The sequence below is a fragment of the Artibeus jamaicensis genome, unplaced genomic scaffold (assembly GCF_021234435.1).
Source record: "Artibeus jamaicensis isolate MK-2021 breed Jamaican fruit bat unplaced genomic scaffold, CSHL_Jam_final contig_76, whole genome shotgun sequence".
Classification (NCBI taxonomy): domain Eukaryota; kingdom Metazoa; phylum Chordata; class Mammalia; order Chiroptera; family Phyllostomidae; genus Artibeus; species Artibeus jamaicensis.
The window spans coordinates 3,477,083-3,499,981 of NW_026521954.1; the positions used below are offsets into that span (position 1 = coordinate 3,477,083).

Here is a 22,899-nt window from a genome sequence, read left to right on the forward strand (position 1 = left end):
GCCAAGACTAAAATGAAGGAGAGAATCCTAGAAGCAGCAAGAGATAAGGGGACAGTCACCTACAAAGGAGCTCCCATCAGACTGTCAGCTGATTTCTCAAAAGAGACCTTACAGGCAAAAAGGGGCTGGAAAGAAGTATTCCAAGTCATGAAAGGCAAGGACCTGCATCCAAGATTGCTGTAGCCAGCAAAACTTCATTTAGAATGGAAGGGCAGATAAAGTGCTTCCCAGATAAGATCAAGTTCAAGGAGTTCATCATTACCAAGCCCTTATTATATGAAATGTTAAAGGGACTTATCTAAGAAAAAGAAGATAAAAAATATGAACAGTGAAAAAACAGCAAACTCACAGTTATTAACTACCACACCTAAAACAAAAGCAAACTAAGCAAACAACTAGAACATGAACAGAACCACAGAAAAGGAGATCATATGGAGGGTTAGCAACAGGGGAGTGGGAGGAGGAGAAGAGGGGAAAAGGTACAGAGAATAAGTAGCATAGACAGTAGGTACAAAATAGACAGGGGGAGGGCAAGAATAGTATGGGAAATATAGAATCTAAAGAACTTGTGACACATGCACATGAACTAAAGGGGGGAATGGGGGGAGGGATGTGCAGGGGGGAGGGGAATGAAGGGGGAATGGGACAACTATAATGGCGTAATCAATAAAATATATTTTAAAAATTAAAATAAACAGACTGAGACAAATAATACTTATGTATAAAAGTAAACATGTCTCTTCCCTTGTCAGGTTGTTAGTGTGAGGGATTAAATCAGTTTTTATCTGGCTCAACGGGTTTCGCTGTGTATGGGAGAATGAAATTTATATACAGTGATGAAATGCACATATTAATTGTGCTATTTGATGAGTTTTTGTTTTTTATTTTTATTTGATGAGTTAAAAAATATTTATATTTAGAGAGAGGGGGGAAAAAGAGAGAAAGGGAGAGAAACATCTATGTGCAAGAGAAACATCAATTGGTTGCCTCTTGCACACCCGTAACTGGAGACCCAGCCTGCGTCCCAGGCATGTGCCCTGACTGGGAATCAAATCAGCAAGCTTTTGATCCGCAGGCCAGTGCTCAGTGCCCTGAGTCACACCAGCCAGGGCTATTTAATGCATTTTAATGAGTGCTTAAACATTACCATCATTTGTCTGAATATGTCTATCTAACCTTTATTTCTGAAGGATGTTACATTTTGGATATAAAATTCTGAGTTGACAATTTTAGTGCTTTAAAGATGTAATTCCACTGTCTCGTCTTCTCCAGTGTTTCTGATGAAAAGGCAGTGGTATATAGTAGGTCCTCGAATAACATCCTTTTCTTCAATGTTGTTTTGTTATCATGGATAAAATGTCATAAGAATTTAATTATTGTTGGGTGTTTTTTTTTTTTTACCAATTAGCCTATGGTAAAATTAGTTTTGTTCTATGTCATTTTGTTTAAAGTCATGGAGCCTATCAACAACATTAAGTAGAACTTAAAACAGTATGTATTTTTGTTCTCTTATATGTAATGTGTCATTTTTTTCTAGCTGCTTTCAGGACACTTTCCTTTTTCTTTCATTTTTTCAGCAGTTTTACTATGATGTCCTAGGGTGTGTGTGTCCCCCCTATTTGTCCTCCTTTGGAACCACTGAGCTTCCTGGATTTATAAATTTGTCTTTCACCAAATTTGGGAGATTTTTGGTCATCGTATCTCAAAGGGATTTTTTTCTGCCTCTTTTCTCTTTCTAGGATACAGTTACAAATACGTTAGATTTTTTTATATTGTCTTCAGATCTCTGGAGCTTTGTAACTTTTTTCAACCATTTGCCTATGTGTTCTTCAAATTGAATAAGTCCTATTAGTTTATTTTCAAGTTTACTAACTTTTTCTTCTGATATTTTCAACCACAGGTACAGCCTGAAAAATGTAATCACAGAGAGTGGGAGATCCTATGTGACTTTAGCTCTGTGTGTTCTACATCTTTTTAAAATACATATATTTAATTTATATGAAATGAATAAACCTTAAGTGTGACATTCTATTAATTTTTATATATGTATACACACGTAATCATTATCTAGGTCATGATGTGTGACATTTCTGGCATTCCAGTAGGCTGCCTTATGTTCCCTCCCGAGGTAGGCAGTATTCTGATCTCTATCAACATACCTTAGTTTGGCCATCATACTTAATATAAATGGACATACATTTTAATTTCATTTGCCTATAACAGTAGAATTGTTGGGTCATATGGTAACTGTTTAGTCTTTTGAGGAACTGACATACTTTTCCCAAATGTGTGTGTGCCATTTTATGTTCTCACTTGTAGTGTATGAGATTTCCAGTTTCTCCACATCCTTGACAACATTTATAGTTTTCAGACTTTTTGATTCTAACCACCCTACTGGATGTGAAGTAGTATTACATTGTAGTTTTGATATGTGTTTTCCCAATGACAAATGATGTCAGAATTTTTTTATGAGCTTATGGCCATTGTATATCTTCTTTGGAGCTACATTTATTCAGATGCCTTGCCCATTTTTATATTGGGTTGTATTTTTAGTATTGAATTGTAAAAGTTTCTTTCATATATTGTAGATACAAGTTCCTTATCAGGTATATGATATGCTTTTGTTTGTTTAGTATTTTATTTATTCTTTAGAGAGAGGGTAAGGTAGGGAGAAAGAGAAGGAGAGAAACATTAATGTGTGATTGCCTCTTGCCTGCCCCGCACTGGGGAGCTGGCCTGCAACCCAGGCATGTGCCATGTCTGAGAATCAAACTGGTGACCCTATGGGTACCGGCTGGTACTCAATCCACTGAGCCACACCAGCCAGGGCTCAGGTATATGATTTGTAGAAATTTTCTCATATTGTATGGGTTGTCTTTTTATTTTCTTGATGGTAGCATTTGAGGTACAAATGTTTTTTTATCTTGGTGAAGTTCAATATTTTTTTTCTTTTGTCGTTTACACTTTAGGTGTCACATCTAAGAAACCATTGCCTAAATTATAGTCACACAGATTTGTGCCTGTTTGAAGAGTTTTAAGTTTTAGCTCTGACATTTAGGTCTGATCTGTTTTGATCAAATTGTTTAAAAATTGAAATTGATTAAAAAAAAGTTAACTTTTATAAATGGTATGAGGTAAGGGTCCAAGTTTCTTTTCTTGCATGTGGATGTCCAGTTGTCTCGGCACCATTTATTATTGTAATGACTGTTCTTTCCTTAGCACCATTTATAGAAAAGAAAGTTCTTTCCCTTTTGGCTGGCTTTGTCACCCTTGTAGAGAATTAGCTGACTGTTGGTATATGGGTTTATTTCTGTACTCTTTAATCTGTTCCATTGATTTTAATGGCCCTTGTGCCAGAGCCACGTTATTTTTTTCCACTAATTTTATTTAGATATAATTGACATACAACAGTATATAAGTTTGAGATGTACCACAAAATGACTTCACACATTGTGAAATGATTACCATAGTAAGTTTAATTAACATCCATTATCTTGCATAGATTTTTTAAGTGTTTTTTTTCTTGTGATAAGACCTTTACACTGTCTTGGTTACTGTTGCTTTGTAGCTTTAAAATCAGGAAATGTGAATCCTGCTACTTTGTTCTTATTCAGGATTGTTATAGCGCTTCCATTTGAATTTTAGATTTAGTGTGTCAGTTTCTACAAAGAAGTCAGCTTGGAGTCTGATGGGGGATGCACTGAATATTCATTTGGTAACTATTACCATCTTAAAATGCTAAGTCTTTTGCTCCATGAAGTGGGATATTTCTCCATTTATGTAGATATTTTATTTCTTTCAACACTGTTTTGTAGTTTTGGGACTGTATATTTTAAATGTATGTATTTTGTTAAATTTCTCCTAATTTATTCTTTGATGCTGTTATAAATGGGATTGTTTTATTAATTTCACTTTTAGACTGTTCATTTCAAATATTTAGAAATTTTTATTGAGTTTTTGATCTTGTATCCTGGAACTTTGCTAAGCTTATTTACTAATCCTAATTGGCTTCAGTGGATTCCTTTAGGAGATCATGTAATCTGTGAGTAGAGAGATAACTTCTTTTCTGATCTGTATGTCTTTATTTGCCCAGTTGCACTGGCTAGAACCTTCAATACTTTGTTAAATAGAAATGGTGAAAACAGATACCCTAGTCTTGTTCCTACTCTTAATGGAAAAGATCCAATCTTCCACATTACATATTATGTTGGCTGTGGATTTTTCGCAAATGCCCTCTATGGTGTTGAGAAATTTCCCTTCTGTTCCAAGTTTCTTGAGTATTTTTATCATCAAAGGGTGTTGAATTTTGTGAAATTCTTTTTCTGCATCTGTTAAGATCATGTGATTTTTTATTAATATGTATTACATTAATTGATTTTCTAGTGTTAAACCAACCTGGCATTCTTAACATAAATCCCACTTGGTCATAGTGTATAATTCTGTTTATGTGTTACTGGATTTTGTTTGCTAGTATTTTTATTGAAGATTTTTGCATCCATATATATATAAGAGATACTAATCTATATTTTTCTTGTGATATCTTAGTCTAGTTTTGGAAATAGGTGAATATTGGCCTCAGAATGAATTGGACAGGTTTCATTATCTTTTATATTTTGGAAAAGTTGGGGGGGAAGTGGGTATTTTTGAAACGTATAGTAGAATTTAGCAGTAAATCTGAATTAAATGTGGGCCTAGGCTTTTCTTTGTGTCTGTAGTTTTCCTTCATAATCCTTTTCAGGTCAGTAGTAACATCCCCTCTTTCATTTCTGAATCTGGTAATTTGAGTCTTCTTTTTTTTTTTTTTTTTTTTGGTGAATTTAGCTAAAGATTTATTAATTTTGTTGATGTTTTCAAAGAACCAACTTTTGGTTTTCCCTTTCTCTAGCAGTTATTAAGTTTTTTGGGCAGAAGTATTTTCTGGCAACTGATTTAAGGAGCCTTTGCCAGTTTCACTTCTCTGTCACTATCTACTATTTCCCATCATCCCCTTTTTATCTTGCGCCTGGGGAATTTCCCTCAACCTACTGTTGCTTATCCTGTGGCTCCCACTGCTTGTACCATAACTAATTCCATCTGGCTTTTTTTTCCCCCACATACATAAACTTGTCTGCTTGAGCCCCATTTTTTCTTTCCTTCTTTTTTCCAAATTGTAATTCATTTAACCTTAACAAAAGCCAGCTGCTTTTCATTGCATTTTTGAGTAAAGACCTTAAGTAATGATGATTGGTCATTTTAAGAGTAGAACAAATGTTCCACCTTTATCAGGGAAAAGGAAAGCTGTTGGCATCTGTTGAGGTGCCATGTGCTCCCATTTAAATTCTCTGTCATTGTCTTCACCAACTATAATACATTGTGAGAAAGGTGGGGTTTTTTGTTTGTCCTGGAAATGTGATCACTTAATAGTAATGGCACTTAAAGTTGTTGTACTATATAATAAATAGCTGTTTAAAAAAAAGTCTCTAGTTATTTTGCATTACCACTTGTCCTACTGTGCTACACTATATATAATATAGGTTAAGAGTGGTAAGAAGTGGGTAAGAGTAATTATCACACTGCCTGCATTTGAATTTTTATACCCATGAATAAACTACTAATCCTTAGTTTCCTCATCTGTTAAATGGGGATGTTAATCCTCCCACAAGGAATCATTGTATTAGATGAATTAATAGTATATACATTTAAATTACTTGAAATATTACTTGGCACATAGAAAGAACTGAATGAGTTATACCTATAAGTACTATTATAAATACTTCAATTATAAAAATATTGTTTCTGAATTGAAAATCTTCTCTATTATATGAGGATCAAACTGTAGAGTAAGTCATTGGTTTATGTTGTGTTGCCTTCACTCATTTTGTCCTTCTATGTCACTAGTACCCAAGTTAGAGAACGTCTAAGGTTATGTTAAAACCAAAAGTCAAGATCTCTGAACCCTCGGTGCAGGTGTTAGACTATAAAGCTTTAAGACTACTCATAATATTTTAGGATCTTGGGAATTTCCCTGGAAACTAAAAACAGGTTCTATGATTGTCTCTGTTGCAGTCAGTATTCAGGTTATTTTTAGAACCCTACTGCTACTGGTTATCTTTAAGGTAGAAATGAAGTAAAACATTTCCTGTAATTTAGAAGCTTTCAGGAATTATTATAAGTGTAGTTTTATAGCATATGCTTATTAAATGGTTTGGAATTTAGCCTATGCTTATTAAAGAATGAGCCTTTAGAATAGAGTTGGGTTTGGAGTTCAGGAAGAGGATGGTGAATGTGTAGCATCTGACTTTCCCATATCACACAATTTAGATATGAAACAATAACCTTGCTTCATTAAAGACTACTAACCTTGACTGACTATGTTAGGAGCAGGACAAATTATATTTTCAAGTAGTTTCTAGTGGCTTATTAGAAAAACATGATAATGATTTTTTTCCCAAAGAATAACTTAATTTGTTGAAATTGAATGAAATAATATGTTGATTCTTTATTGTTGTTGCTGGTTTTTTTTTCCTGCTCAGGTGCAGGATTTCTTTGTTTCTTTTTTTAAATTATAAATTGTTCAATTTATTTAAATGAAAAAAGGAACTGGGAATAATTCACTCATTTCTTCCACCTCTCACTCTCCACCTCCATTGACCACCAGTCTATTCTCTGTATCTAGGAGCTTGGTGTTTTGTTTTTAAGATTCCACATATAAGAAAGATCAAACAGTACTTGTTTTTTCCTGTCTCGTTTATTTCACTTATCATAATGCCTTCAAGGTCTATTCATGTTACTGCAAGTAGCAAGATTTTATTATTTTTGTAACTGAATAATCACAATTCATTGTGTGTATGTATATAATCTGTGTGTATACACACAGATGCAGCATTATTTATAATAGCCAAGACATGGAAACAACTTAAGTGTCCACCAGCACTTAAATGGATAAAGAAATTGTGGTGGGGATTAAGTAAAACCAGATTTACCACAAACTTTTTATAAAATTGAAAAAAAAGAAGAATCACTTAACAATTTGTTTCAAGCCATTATAACCTCAGTGCTAAAATTGATATGGTTGTCTTAAGAAGCTATATTTAAATTTATTTCATGAATATAAATGCAATAACTGAAACAATACTGGGTGGGGCAAAAGTAGGTTTACAGTTCTGTGTGAAACAGTTTATTCTTGTATTGCTGTTTACTGTTGCATTATTTCCCATATAAACAACTATAAACCTACTTTTGCCCGACCTTGTACAATAAATAGCAAATCACATCTAACAATATACAAAGTATTATGACAGGTATTAAAAAAATTAGTGGGAAAATGATCACTTTAATAGTCACAGGAAATATTTGATAAATTTCAACACATGATAAAAAGTCTTGGCAACATAGAAATAGATGTATAAATTCAGTGTTTGATAATGGTGACTGGTTAGGTAAAGTCTGCTTTATTTAAAGAAATTTGAAGGCTTGAGGGAATAATCATGATTCAATAAATGAATAAAGAATAATGTATAATTATTTCCATCTTTACAGAGAAAATAAACGAGCAAAATAAAGTACTGATTGAGAAATTATGGATTTTTAAAATTATACTTTTTTTGCACTTTAGAGTCATTCTGAAATGTACATTTGTTAATTTTGTAACCATAAACAACAAGAGAGGTTATTTTATAAATAGAGGTTTTAAAAAGAAGTACAGCTACATAAATATATTTAAACAGGGCTTTCTGTTGTGAATTGCAAACCTCTTAAAGTATGAAATGAAATAGCAGCTTTAAGGAGCCTAAATATGGCATCTTTGATAATAAAGTATAAAAGAGAATTCTGGGCAATATGGAGGAATAGGTAGATACACTGTGCCTCATCCCACAACCAAAAGAAGGACAACAAATTTAAAAACAAAAGCCAACCAGAACTGCCAAAAAATTGAACTGTATGGAAGTTCCACAACCAAGAAGTTAAAGAAGAAACATTTATCCGGGCAGGTAGGAGAAGTGGAGATAAGCAGCTGGGACATTTCAAACAAAAGCAAGCAGCTGGGAGAAGGAAGATGCATGGCAAGGTGGAGGCTATTGGACAGAATGAGGTGGCCTGTGGTGGCTGGTTGAGTGGGTGGTCCCACATTTGCATGCTGATAAACCGGGAGGAAAACTGGGGAGTAAGGCAGACCGTGCAACCCAAGGTTCCAGCCTGGAAAAATAAAACCTCAAAGATTCGAACTAAAAAAACCTGTGGGGTTGCAACGGTGGAAGAAACTGCCAGACTCACAGAAGAGTTCCTTGGAGGGATCCACAGGGTCCTAGGACAAACACAAACCTACCTACCCAGGAATCAGCACCAGAAGGGCCCAATTTGATTGTGGGTAGCAAAGGAAGTTACTCAAGGCCAGCTGAGAGCTGAGCAAGAGACATTGTCCCTTCTCGAACCACTCCCCCACATACAGAGCTACAACACAGTGACATGTGTTGCCCTGCCCTGGTGAATGTCTAAGACTCTGCCCCTTACAACGTAACAGGTGCACCAAGACAAAGAAATATGGCCCAAATGAAAGAACAGAGCAAAGCTCCAGAAAAAATACAACTAAGTGGTGAAGAGATAGCGAACCTATCAGAGGCAGAGTTCAAAACACTGGTAATCAGGATGCTCACAGAAATGGTTGAGTATGTTCACAAAATAGAGGGAAAGGTGAAGGCTATGCAAAGTGACATAAAGGAAAATGTACAGGGAACCACCAGTGATGGGAAGGAAACCAGGACTCAGATCAACAGAGTGGACCAGAAGGAAGAAATAAACATTCAACCAAAACAGAATGAAGAAACAGGAATTCAAAAAAATGAGGAGAGGCTTAGGGACCTCTGGGACAACTTTAAATGTTCTGACATCCAAATCATAGGGGTATCAGAAGGAGAAGAGGAAAAGCAAGAAATTGAAAACATATTTGAACAAATAATGAAGAAGAACTTTCCCAATCTGGCAAAGGAAATAGACTTCCAAGAAGTCCAGGAAGCTCAGAGAGTCCCAAAGAAGTTGGACCCAAGGAAGCACACACCAAGACACATCATAATTACATTACTGAAGATGGAAGAAAAAGAGAGAATCTTAAAAGCACCAAGAGAAAAAGGAGACAGTTACCTACAAAGGAGGTCCCATAAGACTTTCAGCTGATTTTTTCAAAAGAAACTTTATAGGCAAGAAGGGGCTGCAAACAAGTATTCAAAGTCATTAAAGGCAAGGACCTATATCCAAGATTACTCTATCCAACAAACCTATCATTTAGAATGGGAGGGCAGATAAAGTGGTCACAGATAAGGTCAAGTTAAAGGAGTTCATCATCACCAAGCCCTTATTATATGAAATGTTAAAAGGACTCATCTAAGAAAAAGATAAAAAAAATAAACAGTAAAATGACAACAAACTTACAACTGTCAACAACCAAATCTAAAAACAAAAACAAAAAAGCAAACAAGTAGAACAGAAACAGAATCACAGAAATGGAAATCACATGGAGGTTATAAAACGGAGAAGAGGAGAGGGCGGAGTAGGGGGGAAGGTACAGGGAATAAGGAATATAAATGGTAGGTACAAAATAGACAGGGGGAGGGTAAGAATAGCATGGGAAATGTAGAAGCCAAAGAACTTATGTGTATGACCCATGGACATGAAATGGGGGTTGTGGGGTACAGGGCTGAGGGAAAAAAAGGTGGAGAAAATGGGACAACTGTAATAGCATAATCAATAAAATGTATTAAAAGCAAAGAAAATATAAAAGAAACATGATAATATTGCAAAATATCAAATGAATTTGGTTGTACACATGATGGCAAAAAGTCTTTACCTGGGTTGATTTAAAATGAGTAATAAGCCCTAGCTGGTGTGGCTCAATGGATTGAGCACAGGCTGTTGGCCGGGGAGTCATGGGTTCAATTCCCAGTCAGGACACGTGCCTGGGTTGCGGGCCAGGTCCCCATTGGGGGCCAAGTGAGAAGCAACCACACATTGATATTTCCCTCCCTTTTTCTCTCCCATCCCCTCTCTCCAAAATAAATAAAATTTTTTAAGAAGTAAATGAAAGTAAAATGAGTAATAAGAGTCTTATGTTCTTCACAAATCTGGTACAAATGCAGGTAATGTGTCTTGAGTGACCCAAAAATGGATATTTCTTTATGCTCATGTCTTTACCCAAACTCTTAATGATTATTTACAAAAATTGTGAATCCTCTGATACTAATTGATTACTCATTTGTGTTAAAATAATAATTATATGTATTTATTTATCTGTTCTCTGCTGACTTCTAAATATCAGGAGTTGATTGTATTTTTCTTACAATATTTTACAGATGGTAGTAAAAACTTTTATGGATATGGATCAGGACTCAGAAGATGAAAAACAGCAGTATCTCCCACTAGCGTTGCATCTTGCATCTGAATTTTTCCTCAGGAATCCCAATAAAGATGTGCGTCTCCTTGTAGCATGTTGTTTGGCTGACATCTTTCGAATCTATGCCCCAGAAGCTCCATATACATCCCATGATAAACTTAAGGTAAGTAGCAATATTTACTAAATTGGTTTGCTTTCATAGTTTATATTGCCCTTAGGAACATAGCTTTTGTGTTATTCATGTTGTCATCATAAGATTATATCATAAATTGCAAAACAGACTATTCACTTAGACTTTCATTGACTGTCTAAAAAAATGGTATTTTTATGAGATGTTGAAAGTACGGATTAAAGCTAGTTCCTCTCTGCTCATATCTAACCTTCAGGATAACCCACCACAAAGCCCTGATGCCCGAATTGAAGGGATAAATAGTGTATCAATGACACCTTTTAAAACAATAGTGTATCAGAATTTACACATTCAAATGTCTGTTTTTCCCCACAAGTTATTCTACATGCAAAACTGTGCTCATCTTGGTGATCTTGCTCTTGTTTGAAATGTTCAAGTTCCTTTGAATTGATCTTGAGCTGATTTCATGTTTTGAATAATTTTATTCTTGGTAAATTTTAATCCTTTTGACTCTTTCTTTTAAGTAGTCGTAAAATTAGTTTGTCCCATATTAGTATTATTTTGAGTTAAAACTTAAGAAAGTTTATTAAGAAATGAAGCACTACCTTGGAATCAACCTATTATTGCTTTTGTTCCACACAACTTTGAAGTCACACATCAAATTCAAAAGTAGGTACTAAAAATTATTATTCACATATAGGAAATAGTAATGGAAAGACTTGTGTCCAGGTATCCTCAAAATGAAAATAATTGCTTTCAATGATGCACAGTGAAGATAGTAAAATGTAAGTTCTGTTATAGAAGGGTAGGTGACAAGATACAGAACCCTGTGGTTCTGTCAGATGAGAAAGCCCAACGATTTATAGCAATACTAATCTTTATTTTCACTTGTACTGAGAATGATATTTTATTTAGTCATTTTTGTTTACAACGGAAACTAGGAATTCACAATTAACATCCTTGCCTGTAAGCTTCTTATAAACACCAGAAAAAGTTTCAACCTCGTGCTTCCTCATTGTGCTGCTGGGCTTTATCCAAATGAATCTTTATGAAGCAGCTGCCATCTGGTTTCACGTGGATTCTCTTGCTCACAATTTCACTTGGGAAAACAAGTCCTGTAGGATTGCTTTATGCAAAGCAGAGTGTGGCTCCTGGGTTGCTTTTGCTTGTTTTTTGTCCAGCTTTTTCGAGTTGGCTTAGAATTCTTTGAGCGATAAAGACAATGCGCTTCCCACTGAACTTTTTCTCCAACTTGTTTACCAGCCACATGTGGATTTCCTGGAAAGACCAGTTGGGGAACTGGAACAAAGGTTATAATAGCTTTCTGACCACCACCAACTCAGTATCCTTGGCCACTGTAATGTTCAGCTCCGTAACTGGGCCTTGAGATCTAAGTTTATCTCCAGCTCCAACAGAGCCTGGGAAATGCTGGACTGAAACTGGCCTGGCTTTTCACCCTTGTGCTTCATGATCTTGATGCTCAGATTGAACAGGGCCTTCTCTTTGGTGAGCACTGGCCAGAGAAGAGATGTAGGTCTAGCAAGGGCTCCTCCAATCCTGCTCTTTATTTTTGCTTCTAAAGGATGTAATTTTATATGATTTACTCTTTTCCAGTTATTTTGAATAGGCCAGTTCCAAGTCATTTGGCCAAAGGAGAATTTTCTTTTATTGTAGTTTGTGAAAGAGAAAAATATGTATGTATATATTAGTGTACTGTGAAAGAATAAGTATTTGTGTCTAAATTAATATATTTTATCATTTTTTTAACAGGACATATTTTTGTTTATTACCAGACAATTAAAAGGTTTGGAAGATACAAAGAGTCCACAGTTTAATAGATACTTTTATTTATTAGAGGTAAAAAAAATTTTTTATTAAAAATATCACCTTAGAAAAAATATTTAAGATTTTATTTGCTTTTAGAGAGAGGGAAAGGGAGGGAGAAAGAGAGGCAGAGAAACATTGATGTGTGGATTTAACATCAAGGTAACTGGGACCTGGCCTGCAACCCAGGCATATGTCCTCATTGGGAATTAAACCCACGAACCTTTGGTTTGTAGGCCAGAACTCAGTCTACTGAGACACACCAGCCAGGGATTGAAAATTCTTAATACTAACTTTATAATGTAAAATGAACCTTTTTGTTTTACACAAAGCTCACCTAATAAAATGCCTTTTATTTACTTCTTGCTCCTCATATCCTGAAAAGATAAAGTGTATTCCACTGGGAAAACTGTTACGTTATTTGAAACTTTATTTTCATCCTTCTGTTTTTATTCTTTTCTAAATCAAAACAATTAAGTTGAATTAATTTTCACTACTTTTTATATTTTGTGTGTTATATATGTCCAACAATTTAGAATTTTTCTGTTAGAGAAGGTTAATGCCAACAACTATATGTCTTTTTAAAGATCAGAGTACATGATTATTTTAACAATTATAATTTTGTATGTTGGACTTTTATAAGCTTTAAATATATTTTTAATTCCAAAAATTAAGTTATATTAATGAATTTGATTTGGGGTGACTATTCTATGTGTGTAAATAATTTTTATTTTTTTTATTTTAAGAATTTAGCTTGGGTTAAATCATATAACATCTGCTTTGATTTGGAAGATTGCAATGAAATTTTTATTCAGCTTTTTAGGACTCTCTTCTCAGTGATCAAGTAAGTTATTTTTAAGCATTTCTGGTTTTCTCTTTTCTTGCTGTGTATATATAGTAAGATCTTTCAAAGTTACAAGAAAATGTTTTTCTTAGAAGACAATATGAAAATATTTTGGGAGGCATGCAAATGTAGTGTCTTTCTAAAAGTTAGAGAAAACTGTATCTAACAACCTGACAATTTTTTCACCACTTTAAAAATTTTTTATCTTTGCATTTTACCACTAAGTGCCCAGCAGTTCTATTATACATTATTTCACATCAATTTTTTTAAAAAATTGTAGGTGAGACAGATAAATTATATTGAAATTTAGTTTGGTCTTGATTTAAACTTTCCTATATCTATAGCAGTATAACTAAATTAAAACATTTCTCTTGACTTGTCTTTGCATATATGTTCTTACAAATACGAATATGGACAGGTCAAATCTTTAATTAAGATGCAGTTATAAGGAGAGAAGCCTAGATGTTCTACTAGTTATAACAGGTTTTCTTAAGTAAGTCTGTATCAGCAGTAAACATAATTATTGAGGACTACAATTGACTCTCACTGGCTAAGGAAGCAGGACCAAAACTGATTCTTGGCTTTATATTTAGTTGATTTTTGTTTGTTTCAAATTCTTCGAGAGATATAGGAAGACATTTTTAGCACCTTTAGTCATAAGGTCTGGTAAGCATTTTGTATTAGACTTTTGATTTTCAGTATTGGTGAAGTAAAACTTCTAGTGGCAAATGGATGTAGCGTAAATTACATGGAGTTTATGGCTTAGGTTTCTTTGTGTGTTTATAGTTTATTTTGGGCAATATATTAGTATCTGAAAGGGTAAAAAGGATGACAAACTGCCTACCTTCATTATCTTGTCATTCTTTTGATTTGTTTGTTTTTGTGCTTAAATTTTTATCATATTTTAGAATCTGGGACCATGAACACAAAGATGGTCTTTGTTTCAGGTTGACATATCTGTTTTTGAATTTAACTTACTGCTCAAATCCTGATTGCGTAAGGTCTTAATTTATTTTAAAAGTCTTGATATTTATAAAATACTTTACAACAATACCTTACAGCTATTATAATAGTCAACAAAAGGAGAAAGTAAATAGAGCAACCAAAATTTCTTTGCCGCCATTGGCATGGTTCCCTCAACTGAAAATTCTTATACATCTGACATAGTTGTTTTAAACTGAGAAGTTTAATATTCTTTTTGTATGCCTGGATTTTTTTTTGCCTTTTCTTCTGTTTCTTTTTTCAGTAATAGCCACAATAAGAAAGTACAAATGCACATGCTAGACTTGATGAGTTCTATCATCATGGAAGGTGATGGAGTTACTCAAGAATTATTGGACTCCATTCTAATTAACCTCATTCCTGCACATAAGGTCTGTATATATGAAAATATTAAAGGTTAATATTTAAAGGTGGCACTACACATTTGAAAAATAATTATTTTTTACCATTTGCAATCCCACGTAATTATTCCTATCATACTTCAGCCTGAATAAAATGCAGTAACACACAACAGTCTTGTAGCTGATACTGTTTTTAGAAGATACATTGATTAACATATTACATTGTGGAACATTTTCATTCAGTTAAGGGTCACCTATTTTCTGGAAAATTTAAAATGTTTCAAATTCACCACTCATATCAGTTTTAAGGGATTCAAGTACTGTCTTGGTTAGTTTGTTGTTTTTGTTTGTTTATTTTTTAAGAAAAGAAGATGTATTTTTTCCTTCATAACATAGATGTGGGACATAGGAATTTGTATTTCTTATCAGAACCCACACCCTACATTTTTCTGAAGCACTTTCAAGAAAAGATTTGGGCAGAAGTAAAAACTATGTTTATTGTTAACCACAGTTACTACCATTAGTTAATTACTGTTAGTTATTAACATTACCTGTGGTTCATGTTAAGGGGAAACGGTGATTCAGAGCTGTCTGTTCCTTTCCATTTTATTTTTCTGTTTCTGTCTTATAGAGCCTAAGAAACTGAAGGATTTAGCTCTCCACAAGGTCCACCACAGGGCTGTACACATACCTAACCTACTATCGATACTTACTTTCCTGCTCTCTTTTTCTAATTTCAGTGACCCACTATCAGATGTTAGATGTGATTAATTATAAAGTCTTCCTCTCGTGACTCTCTGAGTCTCCAAATATTTGCATTTTATTGATTTAATGAATCTGTAATTAGTCAAAATTGTGGAAATATGGCAAGGGTTATAGTACATGTCAGGCAAAATAGGAGAAGGAAAACTTTGAGAGGAATGGATAGTGTATTTGGTGTTTATATTCTACTTAGTATTCTTATGAGTGGGAAATTAAATACCCTTTTAAGAAATAGAAAGGTTGCCTTAATATTGAGCTAATCTTATTCCTTTGCTAGTGGAATAAAGCCTGAAGCTAGGGTCAGAAATCTGGCTCACTGCCTATTTATGCAAATAAAGTTTTATTTTAGCACAGTTATGCTCATTTCTTTTTACTTTGTCTATGGCTGCTTTCACACTATTGCAGCAGAGTTGTGTAGTTGCAGCATTGACCGTGTGGCTTGCAGAGACTATGTACCATCTGGCTCTTGGCATGTAAAGTTTGCCCACTACTGGCCTAGAGTATGGGGCTTCCTAGTCTTTTTTTGAGAGAGGTGAAAAATGATAGTGAATGAATCTCAGTTTGGTCCAAAACTTCAAAGTATAGAGAAGTTAATAGGTACTCTTCAAAACAAGAATTCATTTTCATTAACTTTGTAAAAATTAAATATGTATATTTTTCTAGTCTTTTTTTAGACCTTTAATATGTTACATTGCATTGGAAATCTTGAAGCGCAAACACAGTATTCAGAATTTCAAAATATAATTTAATTGACAGTTTTACTTGGAAAATTTTCCAGGTCTACCCCTCTCAGAGCTCATGCTGACCAGACAATGAAATACTGAGATTGTGGTTTAGAGGGTGTGTGTGTGTGTGTGTGTGTGTGTGTGTGTGAGAGAGAGAGAGAGAGAGAGAGAGAGAGAGAGAGTGTGTGTGTGTGTGTGTGTGTGTGTGTGTGTGTGTTTAGGATACCTGGATATCACTGCCAGTTCGAGTTGGTTAACAAACAAAACCAAAAGGCTTGAGTCGATTTTGAGTTTAATAAAACTAAATTTGAATAGGGTTAGGTTTTCGGCTAACGTATATTATTTTAGTTTTTTAGTCATAGTTGTGTTATTTCCAAATTCTGCATTTAAGTCAGTTTTACTAGAGAATACTGGGTAAAACCTTTAATGTGATTCCACTGTATTTTTTGCTTGTCGATTTGAAGACTGTAGTGTTCTAATGGTGTTATCACCAAATCATTTGTAACTTTGCATATTTTTATTGTTTCAGAACTTAAATAAACAGTCATTTGACCTTGCAAAAGTCCTTTTGAAAAGGACGGTCCAGACTATTGAGGCATGCATTGCCAACGTATGTATTTCTGCCTATATTTATTCCAGAGTTGTGTAATTCTTAATCCATTTCAATATATTAGAGCCTTTCAGTATAGGTTTATTTAGCCTATAAACAGTTTCATCTATTTAGAACAAAAGTATGTTACTCTTCAAAAGAAATATCATTTAATGATACTATCAGAAAAATATATGCTTCTGTCAGTTGCATACAACTGCATATTTAGCATTTTTAAATTTAATACTGTTTTCTAAGTATATATGTGTGTTGGCAGGGAGTGGAGGTGTCATTTAATTTGTCTTCTTGATATTATATTCTGTTTTTCTTCTAATATCCTTTTAAATTATCAGTTAGCTTTTATAGCATCAGCTTTTCTTCTCTCTTTGTCCTTCAAGTCAGAATGTACTTGACTTCCTCTGAGTATTTTTGTTTAAAAACTCATTCCCACTTTTAAATAGTCTTTATTACTAAAGTCATGGAAAAATTGGTTACACTCAAATAAAAATAAAATAAATTAAGGCTTAAACAATTTTCTCTGCTATTAGGAAATTTCCTAGCATATTTTTTGGATGAATTACATAAACTATCTAAATTGTTTTGTTTTAATGAAAGTTAAAATTCCTAGAAATAGGAATATCGTAATTTGCAAGAAAGCTAACAACTCAATTCTATCAACCTTTCTCCCCTAGTAACATTCAAAATTTGATGGTTAGAAGTTTATTTCATCTCTTTTGGTAACTATCATATATATTAATTGAAACATTTGTTTCATCCTCTTCAGTTGTATATATAATGCCTAATTATAGTTTTTCTTAACATGTTTGTTTTTAAAAACTTATCCAAGTTTTCACATTAAGTAGATTTTTTTGTTGTTGTTTTAATGTCTCCTGTAGTTTTTTAATCAAGTCCTGGTGCTGGGAAGATCGTCAGTAAGTGATTTGTCAGAACACGTGTTTGACCTGATTCAGGAACTTTTTGCTATAGATCCTCATTTATTATTATCTGTCATGCCACAGCTTGAATTCAAACTGAAGGTAGGACTGACTTTGATTTTTAAGGCCTTTAAGCTTTAAGAGAAAAGTACATATGACATATTTATTCTTTAGTTGTGAAAGAATAAAATAGGAGTTCAATTTATCTTTCTATATTTAGTTAAGGTATACATGTTTTAATCATTTGAATATAACAGTATCTCTCATGGATCATAGAATTTACATTGCAAAACTACAACATATGCCTAGTTAGGTATCGGATAAACACAATGATACAGAAATAGATAGGACTTACAGCATTCCAGAAACTTATTATACATGTTGTTTTTAAATGCTATTTATTTTTAGATATGTTTTAGAACATAAAAATATTTCAACTGAGTGCTTCACTATACCTATACGACCCTTTCATAGTACAGATGAATGATGAAAATTTTATTGAATGACTTAGGAGTGTATTTTTTTGTAACTAAACAGAAAATTTACAACTCCTCCAAAAATATAAAAACATTAACACTTAATCCCCTATCCTGGCTTACAGAAGGTAACACCTTATGTTTGCTTTCTATTTTGAACTTTTTGAAAGGCTTTTTATCTTCAGTATTTTACTTGATCTTTAATTCAAACCATGTTATAATTAGGATCAACATTACATTTGTTGTTGTTGTTGTTTAGATAAAATAAGATGAAATATTTTGCCTAGTTACACAGTTAAAACAGATTTGGGATTAGAACTTTGTATTTTAGATTCTTAAAACATGTACGGGTAATTAAGAATTGTTCAAACTGTCTTTATTAAAAGCATTTGTTTTATAGTATAAAGGACATTGTCACCAAGCTTCTAAGGAACTCTATTGTATAGGAAATGTGTAGAGAACATGGTCTTACTTGTTTAATAAGAATTTATTTTAAAAACAGCCTTAAGATGTTTCCATGCTGAATTATTTCTAAGTATGCTGCAGTAAAATATCTTCTTCCAGTCTATTCGTAGAGTATGAATATGAAAAGTCGAGCCTCTTTAATCCTTAAACAAGATTGCCATGATAGATGGTGGGGAGGATTGAGAAACTAAAGTTTTAGATTTCTGTATATGGACTTAATTTAAACTAAGCTAAGCTCAAGTGGTTGTTCATACCCCATTCTTTAGTAGGGTCATTTAATCTAAAGCAGATGCTGTTAACAATAGCTTAACAACCTGAAAATAGGGTTTATTTGATAGATTTTATTTTAAAATCTCATACAAAGACTCTTCTCTCTTTAGTTACTAACATTGGATGAGTGAATAAGTTTAAAAGTCAAATTTTATTTAAAAGTTTAGATGTATTCATTTTCTTTTTTTAAAAATCTGACAATTTGGCAGAAAGTGGATGTTTCTACATGACAACAAAATAGCTAAAACTGAGCAGTAGCACCTTCTTAAATGAAGTATGAGCTTTTCAGTTTACCACAGTTCCCAGCTGCTCCTTTATTTTATACTTTCTTCTCACTGCTACAATTTGATTTCATAGGTATACTTTAAAGGTACATGAACAAGAATTTTTAATAAATATCTTAATTTCTTTTTTAAAAAAATTAACACTGTAATGAGTTAATGTTATTTCTTTCTAGTCTGTTTTAGTAGTATGTACAAAGCCACTTTTTTCTATGTTCCTAGATATTTCACATCTTTTTTAACTTTATACTGAATTAATATTTTATCTAAATTATAGTAATAATAGAATATTTATTTATTGTCTTACAACAGGTGCCATCACCTGTGTTCTTATTTGCTCCTGACTGCAACACTAGACTGTACCAGTATTACTTTTCTCATAATGAATGAAGAAACTGAGATTCAGAGTAGTTAGGTACTATGTGTATATAATTAGGGTACCCCATTTTGAGTTACCATTATGTCCTAAGCAGATAGTCTAGGAAGTTTTTATATCCATGGTGATTATTCTGTAGTTATATCTCTGAATCATGTAGCTACAGCGTTTAATAGTTAAGAGTCATAGATCACAATTTAATTTTCATCTATACTGGGCCACTGCATGCAACACTGTCCACTGCACAGGTCCACAGAGTGCTATTCCCAGATGTTTCAGGGCTACCCTGGAGTTGCGCTGCATAACGGCCTTGGCTATAGTCATCATGAAATTTACCACAGTTACATTCAAGACTTTTTTCATGGCATGCAGACAGAGAGACATTTACATGTATGCCCCAGATTTAAAAACACTGTAACGGTTACAAATTTTTCAGAGAATTATTCTGAATCAATTACTTTGCAATTAGAAGTAATTAATAGAGTTAGTTAGCTTTTCTAGCCAGGATGAAAAAAAATAAAATCTAAGAGTAGCATTTTGAGTTTTGTTTTGTTTTAGAAAGTCACTGGTAAATTATTGATGTAGAATCTTTAATGTTTATCCACTGTTTTAATTATTAAGATATATATGTATTTGTATTTAAATAATGCATTGTGTAATATCTTAATGAGATAAATTTACACTTTGGGATAGAGTAGTTTTATGGCTGTACATCATTTTTTGTACCCAAAACTTTTACACCAAAAATTTTACCATTTCTATAATCATATCCAGCCTCACTCAAGGAATTTATTTAAACTTTTAAACAGTGGTGGTAGTGAGGATTGCCTAAGTAAGTGAGGGGATGCTGTCCAAGAGGGGCAAAGGGGGGAAAATTGGGACAGCTGTAATAGCATAAACAATAAAATATTAAAAAATAAATAAGTATTAGGGGTGAGTTATCACTTATTTTTATTTCAGTAGTTAAATATATAGATATGAAATGTCACATCATTTGAAATAATCACTAAGCTACTAAAGTAGTCACATGCAAGTAGAATAAAATTTCCCCTATTTCCCAGGTAAGTTTTGACATTTAATGTATAGAGTGATTAAAAAAAAATAGACCTGGCTGGTGTAGTTCAGTGGATTGAGTGCCGGCCTGCTAACTAAAGGGTCGTCAGTTCCATTCCCAGTCAGAGCACATACCTGGGTTGCTGATCAGGTCCCCGGAGGGGGGCCATGCAAGAGGCAACCACACATTAATGTTTCTCTCCCTCTCTCCTTCCCTTCCCTGCTCTCTCAAAAATAAATTAAAATCTTTAAAAAAATAAAAAGAAATAAGCCATGTTGGCTAGCTAATTGTACTTACTCAAAGGCAGCATTAATCTAAATCGCCATAATCACTTCAGCGCTTGAGAAAAAGTGCTGAAGAAAAGTCATTTTATGATTATAAGTGTTGCAGATTGATAACGTTTTTATTTTTACATGCTTAATGCATGTGCCCATTTTACCCACAAAAATCTCTATTCCTGAAAGTTAAATATTCATTAGGAAGACTATTTTCATACCATGGTCTTTTAATAGTTCATTTTTTATTGTTTTTCATTACCATTTATCACACCTACATCCTCTTCCACCTGCACCTATTGTGCCTCTACCCTGTAAAATCAGCACATTGTGGTGTCCATGAGTTCTTTTTTTTTTTAACGTACTGTCTTTTCCCATGAGTATTTGTTTATTGGGTTTCTCGTATCACTTTAGACACTGTATTTGAACACTTAAAATCAGCAATTGCTTTAGGTACTGCTTTTATTTTCCTAGGGAATATGTGATTTTTTAAAAAGTTTCACATGCCATATGGTTTCATAACAATTTAAGATTCTACATCACTGGTGAAACTAGAACAGAAATTTCTTACCACATGTTGATTCAGGATAATAAAATAGGAGGCCCTCATCAAAAACAACGTTAACTTTTTGCTTTTTTATAGTATTCAGTTCACTTTTAGATCCTAACATTCATGTTCTTCTAATAAAATTAGTTTTTCTGAATTAAGACATTCTTTTGTGTCGTGTTCCACAGTCAGTAGGGGATCCTTTTTTAAAGGGGCAAAGAAGGGGAAAGGGAGGGACATCTGTAATAGTGTCAACAATAAAAAAATTAACTAAAATTTACATACCGAAACCTTAACTGCTATGGGATTATGTTGAAGTTCAAATTATGGGAAAGGTTCTTTGTAAACAAGGCTGATTGAGGTGGGAATTACTTGAAGTTTTGCCTTTCACAGAATTTTTTCTAGGAGTCTTAGGGAACGTTATAATTGAATGATTACCTTGATATTACTACAGTGTCTGTGTTGATCACAAACAACAGTGAAGTTGGCATAAATTAGCATTTGTGAGGGATTGAGTAAAAGCAAAGAGCAAGATGACCTCACATAGAATCAAGTTAATTTCTACATAGTAAAGGAGAGCATATATTTTAGACTTGTCATTATAAGAAGAATATGAAATTATAGCTTCCCAGGAATGTTTCATTTTATTTCCTCTGATCTGATGAATAACTGCAGGATTCACTTCTTTTCTCTTAGAGCAATGATGGAGAAGAGCGATTAGCTGTTGTTCGACTTTTAGCTAAATTGTTTGGTTCTAAAGATTCTGATTTGGCAACACAGAATCGTCCTCTCTGGCAGTGTTTTCTTGGACGGTAAGAGAACATAACATTTGTATGGGTTTTTTTTATGTTTTCGAGGCCAGTAATTGTGGTCCACTTGATTAAAACCACACATATGGTCCTGACTGAGGTGGCTCAGCGGATTGAGTGCCAGACTGTGAACCAAAGGGTCACCGGTTTGATTCCTAGTCAGGGATCATGCCTGGGTTGTGGATCAGGTCCTCAATAGGGGACATGCAAGAGGCAACCACGCATTGATGTTTACTTCCTTCCCTTTCTCCTCTGTCTAAAAAAATAGAATCTTTGAAAAATAAATAAATAAAATAAAGTCATGCATACCAGGTTGAGACTTTCAGCCAAGATGGAGGAATAGGTAGATACACATTTCCTCCTCACACAACAAAAAGAAGGACAACAACAAATTTAAAAACAAAAACACCCCAGAACTGCCAGAAAATTGACCTGTATGGAAATCCGATAACCAAAGAGTTATAGAAGAAACATTCATCCAGACTGGCAGAGATGGGCAGCTGGGGCAATGAGGGCAAGCAGCTGCTAGTGGTTCTACATTTGTGTGCAGATAAACTGGGAGGAACAACTGGGGAACAAGACAGACTATGCAACCAAGGGTTCTAGCATGGGGAAATAAAGCCTCAGAAGCTCTGACTGGAAAAATCTGTGGGAGTAGCAGTAGCAGGAGAAACTCCCAGCTTCACAGGACAGTATGTTGGAGAGACCCACACAGTCTTAAACCACGCGCAAATCCACTCACCCAGGGAATCAGCACAAGAAAGGCCCAATTTGCTTGTGGGTAGCAGGGGAAGTGACTGGAAGCCAGGCCAGAGCCAAACAAGTGGCATT

The 22,899-nt window shown here is 33.9% G+C and overlaps 1 protein-coding gene and 1 pseudogene across 3 annotated transcripts in view; one reads left to right on the forward strand and one right to left on the reverse strand.

Annotated features, from left to right (window-relative positions):
* Window positions 1-22,899, forward strand: part of PDS5A (PDS5 cohesin associated factor A) — a 124,591-nt gene that overhangs the window by 25,158 nt on the left and 76,534 nt on the right. For all 3 annotated transcript variants that reach the window (XM_037138035.2, XM_053672276.1, XM_037138036.2), the window contains exons 3-9: window positions 10,323-10,526; window positions 12,264-12,350; window positions 13,064-13,161; window positions 14,408-14,534; window positions 16,521-16,601; window positions 17,477-17,617; window positions 21,956-22,071. In XM_037138035.2, coding sequence (XP_036993930.2) covers window positions 10,323-10,526; window positions 12,264-12,350; window positions 13,064-13,161; window positions 14,408-14,534; window positions 16,521-16,601; window positions 17,477-17,617; window positions 21,956-22,071 — 854 coding nt within the window. The remainder of the gene's footprint in view (window positions 1-10,322; window positions 10,527-12,263; window positions 12,351-13,063; window positions 13,162-14,407; window positions 14,535-16,520; window positions 16,602-17,476; window positions 17,618-21,955; window positions 22,072-22,899) is intronic.
* Window positions 11,405-12,136, reverse strand: LOC119043865 (40S ribosomal protein S7-like; annotated as a pseudogene).